General features: G+C 35.6%; 2 protein-coding genes across 14 annotated transcripts in view; one reads left to right on the top strand and one right to left on the bottom strand.

The window, feature by feature from the left end:
* ARL13B (ARF like GTPase 13B) overlaps positions 1-22,483 on the top strand; it is a 71,351-nt gene that overhangs the window by 32,274 nt on the left and 16,594 nt on the right. For 6 of the 11 annotated variants that reach the window (XR_012431757.1, XM_045385331.2, XM_045385328.2 and 3 more), the window contains 2 exons: positions 20,704-20,832; positions 22,285-22,390. Coding sequence is in view for 10 of the 11 variants with exons in the window: in XM_045385331.2 (XP_045241266.1) it covers positions 20,704-20,832; positions 22,285-22,390 (235 nt within the window). In the remaining variant the exon portion in view is untranslated. The remainder of the gene's footprint in view (positions 1-20,703; positions 20,833-22,284; positions 22,391-22,483) is intronic. The other 5 variants (XM_005548383.3, XM_065539286.1, XM_065539285.1 and 2 more) reach the window with 1 other exon arrangement.
* On the bottom strand, positions 1,216-15,644 carry STX19 (syntaxin 19). Of its 3 annotated transcripts, XM_015446576.4 has the most exons (4): positions 15,594-15,644; positions 15,356-15,408; positions 5,346-5,405; positions 1,216-2,130 (listed from the first exon to the last, which is right to left on the bottom strand). In XM_015446576.4, the coding sequence occupies exon 4, from the start codon at positions 2,115-2,117 to the stop codon at positions 1,233-1,235; it is 885 nt and encodes a 294-aa protein (XP_015302062.1). In that variant the 5' UTR covers positions 2,118-2,130; positions 5,346-5,405; positions 15,356-15,408; positions 15,594-15,644; the 3' UTR covers positions 1,216-1,232. The 3 variants fall into 3 exon arrangements, with proteins under 3 accessions (XP_015302062.1, XP_005548434.1, XP_015302061.1); XM_005548377.5 differs by lacking the exon at positions 5,346-5,405; XM_015446575.4 differs by lacking the exon at positions 5,346-5,405 and having other exon boundaries at positions 15,356-15,644.

Below are 22,483 nucleotides of genomic sequence, written 5' to 3'. Positions count from 1 at the left end.
TCCCTGGTACTCATTCAGATCTTCACTTAAATTTCACCTTTCAGAAAGGTCTTCACTGATTACCCAATCTAAAGAAGCACCCCATGATAGTCTCTGTGTCATCTCATTGCCCTTTTAAGTCTCTGTCCAGAACTTAACATTATCTAATGTTTGTATTTGTTACTCTGCTTTCTCCACTAGAATGTGAGTTGCAAAACTCTATCCCTGTGTTGTGTGAATTTAGACTGTATCCCTAACTCATAGTATAGTATAGCATTCTCCTGAAGTCATGGCAAAATATTCAAGAATATGGTTGCCTTTAATTTGACTTTATCTGCCAATCTGTAATACATTGCCCTGTATGGACCCAAGTTCAAGAAAGCAATACCTTAACTCATCTTCTTATTCCTTAAGCTAGATTCAGCTCCCACTTACTAATTAGATTCTTTAAGTACATAGTTGAGTTTTCTCTGATCTGTTGACATTGAGTTAAGTTACCTTCTGAGGATAAAAGATTTGATAAAGGGCCGGCCGTGGTGTCTCACGCCTGTAATTCCAACACTTTGGGAGGCCCAGCGGGGCGGATCACTGAAGGTCAGGAATTTGAGACCAGCCTCGCCAACATGGCAATCCCCCGCCCCCTACTAAAAAATACAAAAATTAGCTGAGTGTGGTGGTGCACACCGGTAATCCCAGCTACTTGGGAGGCTAAGGCACGAGAATCGCTTGAACCCAGGAGGTGGGGATTGCAGTGAGCCAGGATCATGCCACTGCACTCCAGCCTGGATGACAGAATGAAACTCTGTCTCAAAAAAAAAGAGAAAAGATTTGATAAAGGTTCTAGTTTGGTTTAGCTTTATTGTAGCATGATTCTTAACTATTAAAATATTCTCAAATCAGCCAATTGGATTGCCTAGGTAGTCATTACTACTTAACAGATGAGAAAAATGTATAATATAGAGCTTGATACCTGACCAGAAGACTTAAGATTATTCATCTCCTTTTCAATAGTTAATTTGTGAGTTGATGGTAACCGTATTTTTTTTTACTTTAATTAAATAAAAGCGTGTTTTATGTAACTGGCTACAGAAGTTTCTGTAATTTTAGTGGATTAGGGTTAAAGGGGAAAATTACAACTTGACAGTGCTGAAAGGTATGTGAATGGATCCACAAGACGAAGAAAAACAATACAAGACACTGAAATATGAGCTATATTTTACCCTAAAGCTGGAAAACGTTTTAAAATAGCTTCTTTATTTTGAGCTACAGCATGGACAGCACCAACAACACAGTACTCTGCAAGGATTTCTTTTTTTGTATTTTACAGCTAGTCCAAATTTCTCTTTAGTATTATTAACATACTCTTTTGTACTATTCACTGTCATTTCAATATTGTTGATGCTCTCTCCTTGCTCTTCTACTAAAAGAGATATCTGAATGAAAAGATCCCTTAAATCCTTTATTTGGTTCTCTAAATTAACAAGTTCCTTGTGTCTCTGTTCAATCTCTGAAAGTTGTGCTTTAGTGATATTGATTTCTGTAAGTAAGCTTTCATTAAAAACTTCCCATTTTCCTTGATGAAGCATATCATTTACTTCTTCTTCAGACATCTCTTTTCCAGCAACATCAAGCTGACGCAAAATAAATGTCTTGCACTTCTCTTGCTTTGCTGCTATTGTATCATTGTAGGTAAACATGATTTGCTGAAAATGGCGGAACATTGAAGCATGCTGAGATTTAAGTATCCTTGTGACCACTGATGATGGACCATTTTCAACCTCTGACTTTTTAACTTCTTTAACTAAATCATTCAAACTTCTGTTGATGTATTCTGCCTGGATTTTTACCTCCTTTGTAATGGTAGACTCTCTCTTAAGTAGACTAAACCTTCTCATTGAAGCCACCAGACTTTTCTGCTGCTGCCCAAATTTTTGAACATTGTCTGCCAAATTGTTAATACTTTCCTGTAGTTTTTGGATTTCATGTAGGTGTCTCTCAGCTACAGGCTCTCTTTCATAAATAACAGCTTGCTGCAGAAACACCCCTTGCTCCTCTGTTTCTGTAGTTGGTACATGACTGTCTCTAGAGAGTTCAATTTCCTTTGTTCTCTGCTTTAGTTCTTGTAGTCGGTCTTTCATCTTCCCTTTCCTCCTAAGAAGCAAAAATTTTTGTATTGAACAAGTAGAAATTTGATATTTTTCCCCAGTAGCAGTTGACTTCACATAACTGTCTATATCCCAGCAAAAATTCTCCTAGTTTTCTCGAATGAGGTTAAAAAATTAGAAAACATCCATGAGTTTCCTCATAAAAGCCATTTAAATAGGGAAAGTAATATAAAATAATCTGTAAGTTACTTTGCATGTGAGTGCCATTTAGTTGTGTGCAATAGCCGAGAAAGCAGTGATGCAGACACAGTTGGCCAAAAGTAAGTTCTTCAGGGTCATAATATCTGTCACATGATAGTTTTTTTTAAAATAAAGAATGCTTTTGACTATACCTTCAACTTATAGGATTAATCTTCAGATGCCGAAAGTGCCTTTGTTACTCAAGATAGTGTTTCCAGTTAATTTGGCCAATGTAATATTAAAAAATACTCGGTTTGCTAAATATGCGTCATTCAGTTAAAACCATTGTAATGACAGTACAGATTTTATATGAGAACGTTAAGCTATATGGATAATATTGAATTTATTTTAAGTTTTCCGAAGCCTCTGAATTAACATATTACTTGGCATAGTGTTTTTTCTAACTGTTGCATATATATGAAAACATTGGTTTGATTATGCTGATTTCTCATTCTTAACATTCTTTTGCAAAGATATCCAGACTGTCTTAGAACAAAATTTATATCGATTTGTATTAGGTGATACTTTTATAAACATGAGAATATATTTATATAAAATCTTATTTTGGGAGTAATAATAATATTGACACTTATCACATGCTGTGTTGGTAGTTATCCATAAGAATCAAATTGATGTACCTAACTTATATTTAATGATATAGATATACATGAAATGACATACATATATATAAAATGAAGGGATTAAGAAGCAGTAAAATACTATTATCACAGAGCATCTTGATTTTAGAAATGTCTTTCTTGACATTTTTGAAGATAAGAAGAGGCTGTTAGGGAGTACAAATAGCTCATTGGACCACATATAATATTAATATCAACCAGAAAAAAAAAAGTCTCTGAATGTGATGCTGTTATGCTGTAGGACTCAGTGTTTGATATGTTTATGGAAATATTTTTATTAATCTGGATGTTGTCATAGGAGGCATACTTAACAAATGTGTAGATGGTATAAAATTTGGAGGAATCTTTAGTATGTTGAAGTACAGGGTAGGGATTCAAAGATTAAAATAGTGTGGAACTTTATAGTAAAAATAACAAATATATTTAACAGGAATAGATTTAAAATATTTCATCTAGCTATAAGAAAAATATTTTCATATCTACAGAGTAGAAGACCCTTGGGTTCACAATAGTGTCTATGAAAGTATTGGAGATTTTAATTAAGTAAGGTTTTTTTTTTTTTTTTGGAGATGGAGTCTTGCTCTGTGAGTCTTGCTGGCATGCAATGGTGCGACCTCTGCTCACTCACTGCAACTTCTGCCTCTCGGGTTTAAGTGATTCTCCTGCCTCAGCCTCCTGAGTAGCTGGGATTACAGGCACCTGCCACCACGCCCAGCTAATTTTTTTGTATTTTTAGTAGAGACGGTGTTTCACCATATTGGCCAGGTGGGTCTCTAACTCCTGACCTCGTGATCCGCCCACCTTGGCCTCCCAAAGTGCTGGGATTACAGGTGTGAGCCACCTACCCAGGCTAATTAAGCTTTCTATCAGAACTATCAGAATAGTCATTATGCTTTTATAAATAATAGTCTGATGTATGGATAAACTAAACTCTGCCGACTCTATGCTATTCAGAGCAAATTGCAAGGGTAAGGGGAACTCTATGAACTTCTGAGCATATTTTGAGATGGAAATTCATAAATTAGGAATTACCAAACTAGCATGGAAAGGATGAGATTTGAAAACCATGCCAATTGGAGACTCATTGAAACAAATGGTAATATTTGTCCCGTAAAAGAGAAGATATAGGGTGTGTATATGACTATCTTCTAAAACACAAAGATCTGTATATGCAAGTGGGATTAGACTTACTTGGCATAACTCCAAAGGGCAGTGGGTGGAAATTACATGGAAAGAGGTTTGATTCAATTTGTAAAGAAGACTTTTCAAACAAATACTGCTTTCCCAAGATGAAATGAGCTGCTTCATGAGGTGCTGAGTTTGCCATCACTGGAGATTTTCAAGATGTTCTTGAATGATGACTCCCATCAGGCATGTTACAGAAATGATGCCTGTTTTGGGTAAAAGGTTAAACCAATGTCCTGGTAATATTCCTTTGGTTTTAAAGGACTGGTATTTTGTGAAATAATCATGGAAGTCTACTATAAGTAAAGTTTTAAATGCTGTAGTATATATTTAATTTACAGTTATATAAGTATATAAAGTATATAAATTCCTCCTGTCCTTGAGGAATTTATAATTTAGGGTGAGAAGGACAATATACAATTTAAAAGATAAATGGGATAATTTTAGGTTTTGATACAATAATCAGGCAGGGTCTCTCTAAGCAGATATTTGAGATGTGAGACTAAATGTTGAGAAGCCAGGCAGATGAAGAGCCAAGGGAGTATATTCTAGGTATAGGAGTTGGGGTGCCAAGGCAGTGAATGAGACCGATATGTTTTAGGAACAGAATTACTGCATAAGAACAAAGTGAATGTAGATAGAAAGGAATGAGAATAGTAACATGGGAAGAATGAAGTAGAAAGGTAGGCATGGACCACATCATAAAGGGCTTGTGGGCCAAAGGAAGGAGTTTAGATTTTATTCTAGGTGCAGTAGAAGACAGTTAAAAGATAAATAGGATATTGACGTGATTTGTATATATTTTTTTCTTTTTGATATGTAATTTAAAATTTTTTAAAACTGAAACAAGGTGTCCCTATGTTGTCCAGGCTGGTCTTGAACTCCTGGGCTCAAGCCATCTGTCCACCTTGTCCTCCCAGAGTGCTAAGATCACAGGCATGAGCCACCATGCCTGGCCCTGATTTATATTTTTAAAAGATGTTGCTGCTTTCTATATAGAGAATAGTTTCCTGGGGAGTGGGTGGGAGTAGTTCACAGAAGAGACTTGAATGATAGAGATGGAGTAAATGGGAACCATTAGGATTTGTTTTTGGAAGTAGAAGCAATAGGACTTGATGAGTTTAACCCATCAGCACTGAACACAATCTTTTCTTGAAACACTTTGAAGAAAAGTGTTTCTCCTGGTTTTTTCCCTTACCTTTTTGGCTCTTCCTTTATCACTATTTTCTTTTTCTTGGCCACTCCTTATCTCCCCCACCTGTAAATATTGGAAGAATTTAGACTCAGTCTTATTTTTATCCATCATTTTTTAGTCTCAAGGCATTAAATGCTGTTCATAAGCTGATGACCCAAATTTGTATCTCCAGTCTAGGTTGCTCTTAAAGAACTACCTACCTGACAGCTGCATTTAATGCCTCTGTCCAAAATGAGCTCATAATCTTCCTCTGAACCCATAAATTGCCCCATCTCTCTTCTGGCCACTCTGTTTTTTCAGTTGCTCAGACCAGAGACTCGGAAGTCTCTTTTTGTTTGTTAGTTTTTTGAGACCGAGTCTGGCTCTGTCCCCCAGGCTGGAGCGCAGTGGCGCAGTCTCGGCTCACTGCAACCTCCGCCTTCCAGGTTCAAGTGATTCTCCCGCCTCAGCCTCCCAAGTGGCTGAGACTACAGGCATGTGCCACTATGCCCGGCTAATTTTTGTATTTTTATTAGTGACAGGGTTTCACCATGTTGGCCGGGTTGGTCACAAACTCCTGATCTTAGGTGATCCACCCTCTTCGGCCTCCCAAAGTGCTGGGATTATACGCATGAGCCACCATGCCTGGCCGGAAGTCATTCTTGACTTTTTTTTTTTTCCCCCTACAGTTCATATGCAAACATAGCAAGTCTTGTCAACATCTCTTTCAAAATGTATTTGGATCTAGCCACCTCTTACCATCTCCCTGGTTCAAGTCCCTGTTATTTTTATTTTTTATTTTTGAGACAGAGTCTTGCTTTGTTTCCTAGGCTGGAGTGCAGTGGCACAATCTTGGCTCACTGCAACCTCCATCTGCCGGGTTCAATCCTTCTGCCTCAGCCTCCCAAGTAGCTGGGACTACAGGCACGCGCCACCACGCCTGGCTAATTTTTGTATTTTTAGTAGAGATAGGGTTTCACCATATTGCTAAGGCTGGTCTTCAACTTCTGACCTCATGATCCACCCCTCTCAGACTCCCAAAGTGCTGGGATTATAAGCATGAGCCACTGCGCCCAGCCAAGTCCCTGTTACTTTTCATCTTGATCGTCACAGTAGTCTCCTAAGTGTTCTCCTTGTTTCCTTTTTGTACCAACTACCCCCAAACTGCCCCCACCACAAACCTTTGGTCTTAACACAGAATTCAGAGTTAAAATGTAGGTCAGACCATGTCATTTCTGTGCCTAAAATCCTCCTTTGGCATTATCTCTTAGAGGAAAAACTACAGCCTACAAAGCTCCACAATGACTTCACCCTCCTGTCACCCCTCTGACCTCATCTCCTACAACTCTCCCTTGCTCTGCTTCAGTCTCACTGTCCTTGCGGTTCTCACACAAATCTGGCACCATCTGGCTTTAGGGCCTTGGCACTTGCCTTCTCTTCTATTTGAAGTGTTCTTTCCCATGTAGTATGTGACATATTTCTCCAACCCAGTCCTTACTGAAATGTCACTCTCTGAGTTAGGATGTTCTTGGTCACCCTATCTTGGACTATACCTTCTCTCAACTCTCTGGCCCTTCCCAGCTTTGTTTTTCTTAGCATTTTTCACTATTTAACATACCATGTATTTTACTTATTTATGTTAACTTAATTGTCTACTTTCTCCTCCCAATATTAACTCCATGAAGTCAAGGGTTTTTATTCATTCTGGTACCTCATAGAGTTAATATTTGGAGGAGAAAGTAGAGGGTCTTTATTCTTTCCCAACACCTGATGAGTCTTATATTTACTTGAGTTCTTATGTTGAGATCTTGATATCTTAGATTTACTTGAGCTCTTAATATGTGCCAGGCACTGTTCTAAGTGTGTTGTATGTTCTTATAAGAACAAGTATTGTCATGATCTCTATTCTATAGATAATGAAATTAAGATCTCAGCTTTAGTAATTGAACCATGTTGTCAGCTAGTGGTAGAGTTGAGATTCAGATTCTGGCAGTATAGTTTGAAGGACTCAACTCTTTACTATAGCAGAGTATGTGTTACTATACTATAGCATACTAGAGCATAGTAACTTCACCATAGTATAGCATAGCTTTACTATGCTGTGAAGCTTTTTCAGTGGTGTTAGAGAGATCGTCTAGGGTGAGTTCTGAAAAGAGGCAATTAGGTCAGTTAAGTGGTTGGGAAAAGAGCCTCACAAAGGATAAGACCTTGAAATCTGTTTTTGTCAGAGAAAGGTGTTTTATAGATATTAAAAGTTTATTCAGAAACATTTGGTACATTACTTTATTGCCACATAACTATATTGCTGAGCATTTTAAGTATTGGTGGGAAATATTTAAGAGCAAGTTTTTGTTGCTGAAATGCACTTAGAGCATTCTACTATTTATTTTACCTATTTTAAATATTTAATTCAAATAGCTGGTAGTGTTTTGTTTTTGCCACTGATTTGCTACAGTAAAGGTAAAAAAGTTCAGTCAGTACAATTTATAATAGGGGACTAAGCTGGAAAGAGATTCCATACCCCTCTTCCTCTGCATATTTTTATTGTCTATATTTTACTTTACTGGCAAGGAACAGTTTCTCCACCTTCAGAGTAGAGCTAACCAAAGCTAGTGTTTTTGTAAGATCCAAGGAAAAAAATAAGCTATGAATGATACTAGAGCTGGAAAAATTATGAAAGGAAGATTAGTCAGGAGGAATATTAGAAGGTAATATAGAAAGAATTGCCAATTTTAGGTGTTAAAAAGTTGTTTTTTTCTTTTGTGTTTAATATTATATAATATATGTATATTTTGAGATGGTCTTGCTCTGTCACTCAGGCTGGAGTGCAGTGTCATGATCTCAGCTCACTGCAATCTCCACCTCCTGGGTTCAAAGCGATTCTCCTGCGTCAGCCTCCCGAGTGCCTGAGATTACAGGTGCCCATCACCATGCCCAGCTAATTTTTGTATTTTTAGTAGAGACAAGGTTTCACCATGTTGGCCATAATGGTCTTGAACTCCTGACCTCAAGTGATCTGCCCGCCTCAGCCTCCCAAAGTGCTGGGATTACAGGCATGAACCACCATTCCTGGCCAAATATTGTGTAAAATATTTGATAATTATCCTGATACGGATACTTAAAGACACATAAAACTATTGGGAATTAATTGTGGAAACTTTTTACCATGTGGCAACTTTGTGAAAGCAGAATTATCATCCATGTTTTATTACATACATCTGATAAGAACTAGTCTTCTTTTCAGTATAGAGAAAATTTGACGTTAAAGTAAGTTGGCTTAGTGATTTATCTTGTGTAGCTTCCTAGTGTTCATTTTTTGGTTTAGTGGTATTTATGACTTCCTTATCTATAAGCTCTTTCTAGTATTACCATATTGATGCTGAAAATAAATTATTCCCCAAAGTGTTGAAGATATCATGTCACATTTAATGTAGCCATAAACTTTTTAAATAAGCTTTTTAAAAATGTTATTTTTCCCTCAAATTAATAATGCATGTACACAGGTTAACAAATCAAGTCATGTCAAGGCTTCTAAAGATACATATCTGACCCTTGCCTTCCCTACCACATCCCCTTTCCAATTCTCCATTCCTTAAAGGCAGTCATAAAGGCAGTCATTTTCAGCTCCTTAGCTACATGTTGCGTCTAAACTCCTATTTCTAGGTAATTTGCATGTGTAGGTATTTTTGCTTCTTCAGTTTTATTTTATTTTATTTCATTTTTTTTGAGACAGAGTTTTGCTCTTGTTGCCCAGGCTGGAGTGCAATGATGTGATCTCAGTTCACTGCAACTTCCTCCTCCCAGGTTCAAGTGATTCTCCTGCCTCAGCCTCCTGAGTGTCTGAAATTACAGGCTCCTGCCACCACGCCCAGCTATTTATTGTATTTTTAATAAAGACGGGGTTTCACCATGTTGGCCAGCTGGTCTTGAACTCCTGACCTCAAGTGATCCACCCGCCTCAGCCTCCCAAAGTGCTGGGATTACAGGCGTGAGCCACCACACCTGGCTGCTTTTTTGGTTTTAGTTATTATATTGAATTTCTTCTATGGAAGATGTAGATTTAATCTTCTCTCATACCCCCATCCTCCCTCAGCTTTACCCTTTTAATACAGTTATATCACAAATTTTGGTTAATCAATATTTTGTGTTTACATTATTATGACTACCCAAATACTATTTATATGTGAGTCACCTAAGGTACTGTGGCTATATTTCCTTTCTCAAATAATTTTTTAAATTATTTCTAAGTTTTTTCAATGTGTAGAGATAGAAGATGAATATATTTAAGAAAACTTCTTGTTGACGTATTTGTACATATACAGAAAGTCCCCAAAACATAAAGGTATATTATGATGATTTTTCACAAAGTAAATACATCCATGTAACTATCACATAGATCAAGAAACATATAACATTTAAATTTTTTTTAAAAATATTAATTACCAAAGTTTTTCACCTGCTTAATTTTGTACATATGCATCACTAATTCATTCTAAAGCTGAAGTGAATTGAAAATATCTTCTTGACATATTTAAATATAGACTGTATATAGTTTTGTTTTATTTCATTTTATTCATCTTTTGAGGCTCCTTTCCTGGAACTTCTAATGTAATCTGATTGTGTTAGAATTTTCTTTTCTTCTTGTCTGTTCTCTCTTTTTGATTTCCAGTTCCTCACCTTTCTTGGTTTATCTCCTTGATTTGGGAGCGTACTATAGCTTCTTTTCAAAATATAAATGCAATGATAATTTGCATTACTGAAAATATTTTTATTGTGTCCTATACTTGAATACTATATTTTCTTTGGATAAAATTTTCAGTTTGAAATTATATTCCCTCAAAATTTTGAAAGTTTTGTTACTACGTCTTCTAGTTTTGTTACCCCTGAATATTCTGCCCTCTGTTTTCTGATATTTTGTAGACTGGGTTTTATATTTCCTTTCATGAAATTCTTGACTTTTTCTTTTCATATTCCTGGTGTTCTGAAATTTCATAATAATGTGATCTGGGGTAGGTCTTGATGCATTTATTTGGTAAACATTTAGTTGGTCTTTTCAACCTACAAACTCATGTATTTAGGGACTTGCTTTTTTAAAAATAATTTCTTTAATAACTTTATTTTCTCCGTTTTCTTTGTATTATTTTCGTGGCCTTTCAGACATTAAGAAAATTAAAGAAGCAGTCCAGTCCAAGAAAAGCAGTGTCCAAATAAGGGGAGTTTTAAAGTGACTTGCTTAAGGCCACACAATTGAAAGGTGGCAGAGGCTTCGTTTAGGCATGTCTACTTGATTGCGAATCTGTTTTCTTCCCTATTGTGTATTTAGTAGAAATTGGTTATCCTAGTGAAATACACACAAATAATGTTTATCTATATTAAATACTGTGTTATGTTACTAATATACATACTATATCTATTTAAAAGAAAAACTTCAGCAGGAGATAATATAGCGTATAGTTTCTAAAGTAATGTTGTTGTTTGAAGCTTTATTAGGCTCTTTAATATAATCAGACCAAACTGATCACTTTACGCTATAAAAGAAGAAAAATAATTTGGATCTCACAGACTTATGTTTACAGAAAGTCTCTCTAAGAAATAGTGAATTTTATCTTTGGTACTATATGGAGATTGGGATTCTTATATTTTCTTCTGATTCAAGTCATAGTCATCTAACCAGATCTCTTATACTAGCTTGTCACTATGAATTATTTTTTAAAAATTAATTAATAAATTAATAGAGAAAGGATCTCACTTTGTTGTCCAGGCTGGTCTTGAACTCCTAGCCTCAAGAGATCCTTCTACCTTGACTATGAATTCTTAAAGCTACAGCATATATAGCTGAAGTGCTAGTTGCTGCATTATTTTTTTTTAACTGACTTGCACCCCTAAAAAAGAAAGAGTAACAGTGTTAGAAGCTCAGAGGAGAGAGAAAGAGAAAGTGGCATCAAACAAAAGATTTTGATTTTGTATTCATGAAAATTAAGTCCTATATTTATACAATGGCTCAGTAGCTTTTAACAATCTTTAATTTTCACATTCCTCAAGAACTACGTCTTGAACTTTCTCCTTGATTGCATGGTTTGGAACAAATCCTGAAACAACTCCCTCGAATGGTTTTATGACTGGAAAGATCTTTCTCCTTTTCTGGGTGTGTTGCTTTGTTTTGTTTTTGAGATACCATCTCACTCTATCACCCAGGCTAGAGTACAGTGGCTCAATTGCGGCTCACTGCAGCCTCTACCTCCCAGACTCAAGCGATCCTTCCCACTCAGCCTCCCGAGTAGCTGGGACTAAAGTTGCATGCCACTGTGCTTGGCTGATTTTTTTAAAATTTTTTGTAAAGATGAGGTCTCGCTATGTTGCCCAGGCTGATCTCGAACTCCTGGGCTCAAGCAGTCTTCCCGCCTCAACCTCCTAAAGTGCTGGGATTATAGGCGTGAGCCAGTATACCCAGCCTCTTTTTTTTTTTTTTTTTTTTTTGAGACGGAGTCTCGCTCTGTCGCCCAGGCTGGAGTGCAGTGGCGCGATCTCGGCTCACTGCAAGCTCCGCCTCCCGGGTTCACGCCATTCTCCTGCCTCAGCCTCCTGAGTAGCTGGGACTACAGGCGCCCACAACCGCGCCCGGCTAATTTTTTTTGTATTTTTTTTTTAGTAGAGACGGGGTTTCACCGTGGTCTCGATCTCCTGACCTTGTGATCCGCCCGCCTCGGCCTCCCAAAGTGCTGGGATTACAGGCGTGAGCCACCGCGCCCGGCCTACCCAGCCTCTTTTTTAAAAAATTAGAAATAAAGTAATCAAAAGCTTTTTTCTAAAGCATCATAGTTTTAAAATATTTTAAGAAATAGACGATATTTCAAATTGATATTGGAGCACAGTGTACACAGGCCTTTGGGAAGGTAAATTTTCCTGTGAAGTGCCTTTGAGAAGGTGCATTTTACTGCCACTGATTTTGGAAAGCAGGATATTGGAGTCTGACCTGTATAAAGGTTGTTTTTTCCTGGATTTTTATTCATGTAATATTCCCTGAACAAGCACCACACTTTTATATTTGAATAAAAGGTACTTTAAGGAGCCCTTTAAAATATATTAATATGTCCTTTGTATTTATTAATCTTAACAAATTTACAAGCAAAAAACAAGAAAATATCCTGCTTTCTTTTTAGATCTGTATACATTATTGATATTCAAGGCAAAACATGGAAATAGAATCGGGTTTCCTTTCAGTGTTATACATCATGGCATGCATATTATGGAAATGATGTTTAAAGTGAGCTATAAAGGTTATACTGTGTTTGTCTTGGTTAATGAATCCTATGCCTGTATTTCTTTTGAACATTTAGAGAATATTTATGTGAAAGATCCTTTACATAATTAGGTTATTTCTAGTTTCTTAGGAGTAATTTCCTATGTTTGCTGTGGTCACTGACTGGTGGCCACTCTGTTAAAGGTGGGCAAGTGTATTTAGTGAAATTCGTCAGTAGCCTAGCTTCATTGAGGAGTTATACAAGAATGCTCTAAGTGTCCTGATAAATTATGGATACATTGAGGCTATTTTTTTGATTGTGACTACCAACGCCCCATGGAGTTTGCTCTTTATAGCACAGGTAGGAGAATGTAGGCCTTATTTTTCTCTAGTGATTTTTGTAGCCTAAGTGGATCTCACTTCCTGCTATAATCCTGGGTGAGTCAACAGAGTTATTCCTGTCTTTGTATACAGATTATGTTGTATTATTCCTAGTTAACTGCTTCATCTAGGAAGCTCAGTTTTAGTTCCCTGTAATGCAGCAAACTCTAAACCTCAGCTTTAAGGTAAAGTGTTTGCCCAGTGGAATTAGGTTTAATTACTACTCTTCATTTTGGCTTTAAGTATGTTTCCTCATCATTTCTGGCACCTGAAAACTTCTCTTTTTTACTCTAAAATTTAGTGATGTTGTTTTAAAATTTGTCTTTTTTAAACTTATGATTACATCAAATTCTGTATGTTTACAGAAAGAGGGAGTAACTTCTGTATCTGTGCATTTTGACTGAAGTCATAGTTGCTTACCTTTACAGAATTAACATAATTGAGAATGTTTCCCTGAATCCTTGTTCATCTGTGTAGAAATTGACTTAAGATAGGTACTCAGATCTGTTTATATGCTATATATAAATTGCATTTTCTAGTAGTTACATACTCATAACTATATGTATAACTATCCAATTTATTGATCTTATATCTTCATTAATTAGAATACTAGGCAAAGTAAGACAAACATGCATATTAGAATTTAAAACATGCAAGAACGGGAATCATATAAGCATAAAATATGAAGCTCCTAGTTGTGAAATCATTTAATTGCTTAGACTAGGTGAAATTGATGAAATTACTATTTTATGCAGTCTATTCTGTACCTTAAATTTATTACATTGGAAGAATTATATACAAATATGAATCATCTTTTATTATGTTTAACTTACAGCATTGCTTTATAGTTTTGGATTTTACTAGCAAGAACTATATCTGTGAACTTAAACATTATATTTAAAAAAGAAAGAACAATAACTCGTATGTGTGATAATCAGCTTTGACAACTTGTTCTGGGAAATAGAAAAGTAAACTGGTACGACTCAACTCAAACACAAGGTTCTCTGCCCTATTACAGACACTGAAAATCCCTAGAAACAGAAACATGAGTAAAAATTACCTAGTACTTTAAGAAATATGCCCTGGGATAGATACTTAGTGTATTTATAGATTTTTTAAAAAGTAGGCCATTTCTTTTGATAGTGATTGTAATGATTAAATAAAACATTTCAAGAAATGTGACCAGTTTTTACCCAAGAGAAAACAGAATATTCTGTTGCTTTTGTATATGAAGTCAACTTGCAACATTTTTCTAGTGCAAGTGAAAGCAGAGGATCTTACTGTAATGTTAACCTCTTTGACTGCTAAAGTGAGGGCCAAATAGTAGTTTCTAAAAACTAAAAAAAATACAAATTGCATATATTGTCTAATTTTGAATTATCTGACTCTTTTTTTTGCAATATAAGCTTTCAATGCTTTTTTCCTACTTTTTATTTAGTGTAAATAAGTTACTGAATTAACTTAACAACATATTAAGATCATTTTGTTTAAATATAAGACTTGTATAATTTTTGAACTTTTATCTGATTTAAGTAACCTGTACATACATAAAATGATTTTTATATTACATTTAAAACTGCATAGCTATGAAGATAATGTGTTCTAGGTATTATATGGCCAATTCTCAAGTCCACTTTAAAAATACATTAAAAAGTCATTATTATTTTGATTTGAAATGGAATGTTTATTAAATTCTAACATAGTAACAATTATAACTTTGAAAGTATCTAACCTATCTACATAGGTTGTATTTAAATGATGCTGATTTAAATTTTTCAAGCTATCAATTAAATGGTAACCCTTTATGTTAAATGGTGTAACTTAAGTATTTTTAATGTACTAATTGAAATATTATAAAGGTTAGTAAGTACTTCGATATTTTATGGTAGCCCTTTCACAAGATTATTTTCTAATTTTTTAAATTTTAGGAGAGTCTAGTAAACAACAATGAAGCAATTAAGACCATTATAGCAAATTATCTCAGATTTTTAAGGTTATATGTATGTGTCAAATTTGGGTATAAGCTGCTTTTCAGAGTTAAATATAAAAATGTTCTCTGAAGTAAGCACATTCATAGTGTCTATAAAAGAAATAATTTTAGATTTGTTTTTACATCTGACTTTCTAGTATTTCTAAAATGAGAACTTACTTTTTAAAAGACTTAAAAAATTTTTCTTTTCTCTGAAGTTGATTTTTATTACAGTAGTCTGTTTTCAAGAGCTTTATACCCAGATCCCAGTCAGCATGTCAGTAATATATGTGAACAAATCAGCTACCGGTACCCCTGTCCAAATCTGAGTAAAACAAGTTACCCTCATTATTTGTTGAGCGATTTTTAAATGTACCAGCATAACCAGATTTCAGTCTATGGATACCTCATATTAAAAGGTACAAAAAAGAGTCGTTTATTTACCTTTCTGTCTTCTTCCTTTTGTTGGTTTTCCACCTGCCGTGTTGGAGTCCTGCCTTTGAGAGAAAATCGGAACATCTCATGTAATGTTTTGAGCAAATTATCTAAATCTCTATCTTATAGGGCACAGGCTAATTTCTGTATAGTTTTCATGTTGTTAATTGAAAGCCAAATAATGAAGTCAAATAAGAGATAAAGTTGTACTTTTGCTGTTAATAGCAAGTGAAAATAGATTGCTTACTTCACACCTGGAGAATCCGGTTCTGCCTGTTAGATGCCTGTTCTTTAGATTAAAGGAAGATCATTTTCATTGCAGCTAGTTGGTAACAGGAAGTCCTCGTTAAACTGCCTACGTAGAGTATTTGGCATTGGATCTGCAAATTTAGTCGTACGTTATATATGTAATATATTATTCTAAGAAAAAGGATTTGTATTTAAACAAAGGTTACTTTCTTTTCTATAGATATCAAAACTTGCTAAAAATATAGAATTAAATAGGAATGAAAAGAAGCTTGGTGTAAAGGCTTTTTTTATTCCATTTACTTTAACATGGTTGAAATCTGTCCTATTTTAGGAAGTCCCATAAGAGCTTAGCTCATAAAATCATAGAATTTCAGAAGGGAAACATCCAGGAAAGAGCTCATGTCTGTAAACCATTCATCCCACTTTACTTTTAATTTTTTTTTTGTTACTTTTTATTATGCCTGCTGTTTTTATTTTAAAATAAATTTTATATAGAACTAAAGTTATCCAGCAATATATGTTAAATCATTTATTTTGTCAATATAACAACTCAAAATTAATTTATACCAGAGGGAAATGTTTATAGGAAGAATTAGAAATGAAAATCTCTCTTGTACTACCAAATTTCAGACCCATTTTTTTCTACCTGACTTGTTACTGTTTGAGGGCAAGAAGGACATTGCTGTATCTATCAAAATCATTTTTTTATATATATGTATGTATGTGTATATATATATATATAATTTTTATTTTTATTTTTATTTTTATTTTTATTTTTATTTTTTGAGAAGGAGTCTCGTTCTTGTAGCCCAGGCTGGAGTGCAGTGGTATGATCTTGGCTCACTGCAACCTCTGCCTCCTGGGTTCAAGCAATTCTGCTGCCTGAGGCCCCTGAGTAGCTGGGATTACAGCTAATTTTTTTGTAGAAATGGGGTTTTACCATGTTTGCCAGGCTAGTCTCGAACTCCTGACCTCAGGTGATCCACCTGCCTCAGCCTCCCAAAGTTCTGGGATTATAGATGGAGCCACCACGCCCGGGCAATCACATTTATATTTATTCTTTGTTTTAATAGTTCTACTTCCTGGAATCTGTACTCAAAATAAGAAATAACTCCTTTGCACACCTACTTTTTATAGCACTCTTTGTAAAAACAATACACTGGAAACACAAAAGTCCTTCAGTATAGAACTGGCTGAGTAAATAATGAAACATTCAAAGGGAAGCATTTTGCAATTATAAAAAATAATGAAGATTTTGTTATACTGCTTCAGGGTACTTTCAAAATTTACCTTTCTGTTAAAAGCATGCTGTGTAAGAATATATATATAATATATATATATATATATAAAATACGCTAACTTTTAGGAAGAAAGGAAGGGTAGATATAAATATTGTATATATACACAAATACATAAACAGTCAATAGCATTGAATATCTATAGTGCCCAAATTATGGTCCTTAAAATACCATTTTCTCCATATGCTTGTTTATATTTTCAAAAAGAAATAATGGGAGGATGAACTAAACACGAATGAAAATGGTTACCTATAGGAGAAGGGAAGGAAAAGGCAAAGAGATGGCAAATAGTTCTTCTGATTGTACCTTGTTTTTATAATTCTGAATTTAGAACCATATAAATTTATTTTTATTTTTATTTTTTGAGACAGGGTCTCACTCTGTCACCCAGGCTGGAGTGCAGTGGCACAATCTCGTCTCACTGCAACCCCTGCCTTCTGGGTTCAAGAAATTCTCATGCCTCAGCCTCCCGAGTAGCTGGGATTACAGGTGCGCACCACCACGCCTGGCTCATTTTTTTTTTTTTCCTGTATTTTTAGTAAAGACAGGGTTTCACCATGTTGGCCAAGCTGGTCTTGAACCCCTGACAAATGATCCACCCGCCTCGGCCTCCCAAAAGTGCTGAGATTACAGGCGTGAGCCACGACACCTGGCCAATATAAATATTTTAGAAATTAAATCTTAAAACAAATACACAAACTATCTGTAAAATGCAAAAGCACCTAGAAAGAAATGAACCTACGTATATATCTAGGTGATGGCAAAACTACACAGAGAAGTATTGTTTTAAGTAATTTTAAAACAATATTATTGACTCTGCATCTGTAGTGGGATATAGCGTAGAGACAAAAATAATTACAGAGATATGTTAACCTGCACTTAGTAGTCTTATATTTAGTAAAAATATTGATATTATTATGTTGAAATTCCTATATGTAGTTGGATAAAACAAATAATATTATTAGAAACTGTAGTTTTCAGCATAAGTAAAAAGAGATACAAATAAGATCTAAGGCTGGGCACAGTGGCTCATGCCTGTAATCCCAGTACTTTAGGAGGCTGAGGCAGGAGGATTGTTTGAGCCTAGGAGTTTGAGACCAGACTGGGAAACATAGTGAAACCCCATCTCTGCTAAAATAAAATTTAAAAAAAAAACACATTCGAACACTAGCTGGGCATAGTGGTATGCGCCTGTAGTCCCAGCTACTTGGGAGGCTGAGGTGGGAGGATGGCTCGAGCCTGGGAGGTAGAGGCTGACATCACACCTCTGCACTTCAGCCTGGGCAACAGAGTGAGACCCTGTCTCAAAGAAATAAACGAAAACAAGATTTAAGAAGCTCAGTGAAACTTGGTAGTTGATTTGAAATGAAAAAAATCAGCATGAATGCACGATTAGATTTTTTTTCTATTTCCTAGCTTTGTGCACTGAAAGGGCCTAGAAGCAGTAGTAAGTCAATAGCAAATGTATATCTATAACTCCTAGGTTTTGGTCTTTAAAATGCCATTTTCCACTGAAAAGATGAAGGCTTCTTAGGGAAATGGATGATTGCGAGTCTGGAACCTTGTTTGATAGTGGAACACAAAGAAGCCATCAAAGACTGTTGGAGTTGTACCAAAAGGGTCCAAGAGCCGACCTGAAGGGGACTCCCACCGCCTCAAAATGGGTACCTTTGAGCCTTAAAAAGAGCAATAACTGAAACAAATTAGTTCATAATGATGCCTCTCAAAATAAGAAAAAGCACCAAAAAGCCCAAGTAGCCAAAGCAGTCCTAAGCAAAAAGAACAAAGCTGGAGGCATCTTATCTGACTTTAAATTATATTACAAGGTTACTGTAACCAAAGTAGCATGGTACTGGTATAAAAATACATGAATAGATGAGTGGAAAAGAATAGAGAATCCAGATGATGGGTACAGTGATGCTGGGAAAAGTGGATTGCCATATGCAGGAGAATGAAACTGGAATCCTGTCTCCCACCATCTACAAAAATTAACTCAGGTGGTTTAAAGACTTACGGGTAAGACCTGAAAAATACTAGAAGAAAACTTTGATGAAACTCTTCTGGACATTGGTCTAGGCAAAGAATTCATGACTAAGACCTCAAAAGCAAAAGCAACAAAACCAGGAATAGACAAATGGGACTTAATTATTAAGCAAAAACTTCTGCACAGCAAAAGAAGTAATCAAAGGAGCAAACAGCCTGCAGAATGAGGGAAAATATTTGCAAACTATTCATCCTAGAGGGGACTAATATCGAAAATTTACAAAGAAATCAACAACAACACCACATAACAAAAAACTCCATTAAAAATGTGCAAAAGACATGAATAGTCATTTTTCAAAAGAAGACACACAGATAGCCAAGAAGCATATGAAAAAATGCTCAATATCCCTAATCATCAGAGAAATGCAGATTAAAACCACAATGAAATACCATCTCACACCAGTCAGAAGTTTTAGCTGTTACAAAAAAGTTAAAAAATAACAGATGTTCGTGAGATTGTGTAGAAAAGGGAATGCTTATACATTCTTGGAATGTAAATTAGTACAATCACTATGGAAAACAATACAGAGATTTTTTTTTTTTTTTGAGACGGAGTCTCGCTCTGCCGCCCAGGCTGGAGTGCAGTGGTGCGATCTCGGCTCACTACAAGCTCTGCCTCCTGGGTTCACGCCATTCTTCTGCCTCTGTCTCCCGAGTAGCTGGGACTACAGGCGCCTGCTACCACGCCCGGCTAATTTTTTGTATTTTTAGTAGAGACAGGGTTTCACCGTGTTAGCCAGGATGGTCTCGCTCTCTTGACCTTGTGATCGGACCTCCCAAAGTGCTGGAATTACAGGCATAAACCACCGCGCCCGGCCAGTATGGAGATTTCTTAAAGAGCTAAAAAAAGAACTACCATTCAGTCTTGCAGCCTCACTACTGAGTACCTATCCAAAGGAAAAGAAATTATTATACAAGAAAAGATATCTGAACTCAGATGTTTATCACAGCATTATTCACAGTAGCAAAGATACGGAGTCAACCTAAATGTCCTTCCATGGATGATTAAAGAAAATGTGTGTGTGTGTGTGTGTGTGTGTGTTTTGTACATACATACAATGGAATACTCTCAACTATTTAAAAAACATGTGTTTTCCAGCAACGTGGATGGAGCTGGAGGTCATTTTTTGAAGTGCAATAATTCAGAAACAGTTAACTATAGCATGTTCTCACTTATAAGTGGAAGTTAAATAATGTGTGCACATTGACATGGAGTGTGGATTAATAGACACTGGAGACTTGGACGGGTGGGAGGGTGGAAGGGGAGTTAGAGATGAGAAATTAATGTCTATAATGCACATTATTAAGCTTGTGGTTACACTGAAAGCCCAGACCTCACCACTATGCAATATATCACCACTATGCAATACGTTTACATAACAAAACTGCACTAATAATCTTTAAATTTATAGGATTTTTTTTTAATCAACCTGATTACCTTCGGAGGTTGCTATGCCATCAATGCATTATTTTGACAATTAGGAAATAAGGGCAAGGGATCAAACATTTATCTTGACTTTGTGAGTTTTAAGAGTCAACCAAGTAGTTGGTGAAAGCTTTTTTTTTTTTTAGCAAGAATCCTGCTAGTAAATGCAGAAGGAATATGGAACTAGAAAAGTTACTGTTTCATAAACTTTGGTAAAATAATAGAATTAAGTAAAGGTCATCAATGGCTGCTAAAATCATTAAGTGAAAGATTAATCAAGAACTTTATTTTGGATGGATCAGGCTAAATGTAAATCCCATAATTTTATACCACTAAAACAGGACATTATATAAAAGTGATATTTTATGCCTCCCTGAATACAAGCACCACCTACGAAATATGCTTGCCAGAAAGATTTCATCTGAAACTCATCCAGCTTCTTACCACCAGATATGGGAAATACAGGATAGGTATGTTAAATAAGTGTATAAGGAAGGTATTAGCCAAATCCCAAATATGGGAAATTCTAAAGAAAAATTACAAATAAATGTCATGGGAGGAAAAGAGTTGTGGGGGTGGTAGCGGGGAGGGCAGGTGTAATACGGATTCAAAAAGAGGTAAGTGATAAGTAATGCATATTGGATCTGAATTTAAACATAACACTTGTAAAATGATACTGGAGAATATTGAGTAAATCGAGTAATATTGAAGACTTACTGTTAATTTTGTTAGGTGTAATAGTGGTATCATGGTAATGATTTTTTAATATCTGGGTGAAGTAATGTGACTCAGGCAGCAAAACAGAAGGTATGTAGATTTAATGGTAATTTGGGAAATACAAAAAAGAAGTTATGTAGATAAGCAAGAATGACACAGTTTCGATAATTTCTAAGGGTTTCGTCTTAGTCTATGTACTTAATTTTTTTTTTAACCTAAAGAGTCTGTCAAACTTTGAGCAAGGCAGTATTTTATTAAACTTTTAAATCTGTGTTTTATAATTAAATAGTGGTATATTGTGGGAAATCCTGTTTTTCTGTAGCATATTTTGTTTTTTCATTTTGTCGGTGTCCAGTTTGTCTCTAATTGAGTACAATCTTTTTTTTTTTTTTTAATTCCCAGTGCTTTGCCAAGTCAATTAGAAGTGGCCTTGGGTCTTCAGTAAATTGTACATTTATGTGGACACATTCACACATTATAATTGTAGATAAGCTCAAATATTACAAATTCAGAATAAATATTTGGACATTTAAAACATTACAGTTTGTATTTTAAGAAGGTAAGAATATAATTTATGGATGTGACCTGGGGAAATTAGTCCTCTTCTTTTTCTGTTTCGTAGCCTTATTGTTGGCATATTGATCTGTTGTTTGCTATCTTGACACTTCTCTTTATTTGATTTTCCTTTTATAGGCCAGTAGTTACAAACTGTTTTAGCAATAATAAAGGAAAAATGACAAAATTGGTACTAAAACATTTTAAGAAACTAGTGTGTTCTGTAATCAGTAGATTTAAAACTTGGGAATCAAAGAATGTGGTCAGGCCAGGCACGGTGGCTGACTTCTGTAATCCCAGCACTTTGAGAGGCTGAGGTTGGCAGATCACTTGAGGTCAGGAGTTCAAGACCAGCCTGGCCAAAATGGCGAAACCCAGTCTCTACTAAAAACAAAAAATTAGCCACGCATGGTGGCACACACCTGTAGTCCCAGCTACTCTGGAGGCTGAGATAGGAGAATCACTTGAACCTGGGGGGTGGAGGTTGCAGTGAGCTAAGATTGCACCTCTGTACTCCAGCCTGGGTAACAGAGTGAGACTCAGTCTCAAAAAAAAAAAAAAAAAAAAAAAAAAAGAATGTATTCAGAATATCTTTAAGTTTCCATCCAATTATGTATATGCTGTATAAAAGTACTTTATTTATCTTTTAGGTTGGCAAACAAACAAGATAAAGAAGGAGCGTTAGGAGAAGCTGATGTCATTGAATGTCTATCTCTGGAAAAATTGGTCAATGAGCACAAGTGCCTCTGTCAGATAGTAAGGTTTTTTTTTTTTTTTTAAATTTTAATTTTTTGTCCTTTCAAATAGGTTCAGTATAACTTGGTTTTTATAAAAGTGATAGCAGTTAAG

The sequence above is a fragment of the Macaca fascicularis genome, chromosome 2, assembly GCF_037993035.2.
Source record: "Macaca fascicularis isolate 582-1 chromosome 2, T2T-MFA8v1.1".
Lineage (NCBI taxonomy): Eukaryota > Metazoa > Chordata > Mammalia > Primates > Cercopithecidae > Macaca > Macaca fascicularis.
The sequence above is the reverse complement of the archived record's forward strand: the minus strand, read 5'-3'. Positions and strand labels throughout refer to the sequence as shown.

What these genes read in the sequence shown, in the direction of transcription:
- STX19 (XM_015446575.4), bottom strand. Translation starts at nt 15,435, where the DNA reads ATGAGATGTTCCGATTTTCTCTCAAAGGCAGGACTCCAACACGGCAGG. An exon ending in AAAAGGAAGAAGACAGAAAG is followed by an intron (nt 2,131 to 15,355) that starts GTAAATAAACGA and finishes TTTGCTTCTTAG; the next exon opens with GAGGAAAGGGAAGATGAAAG.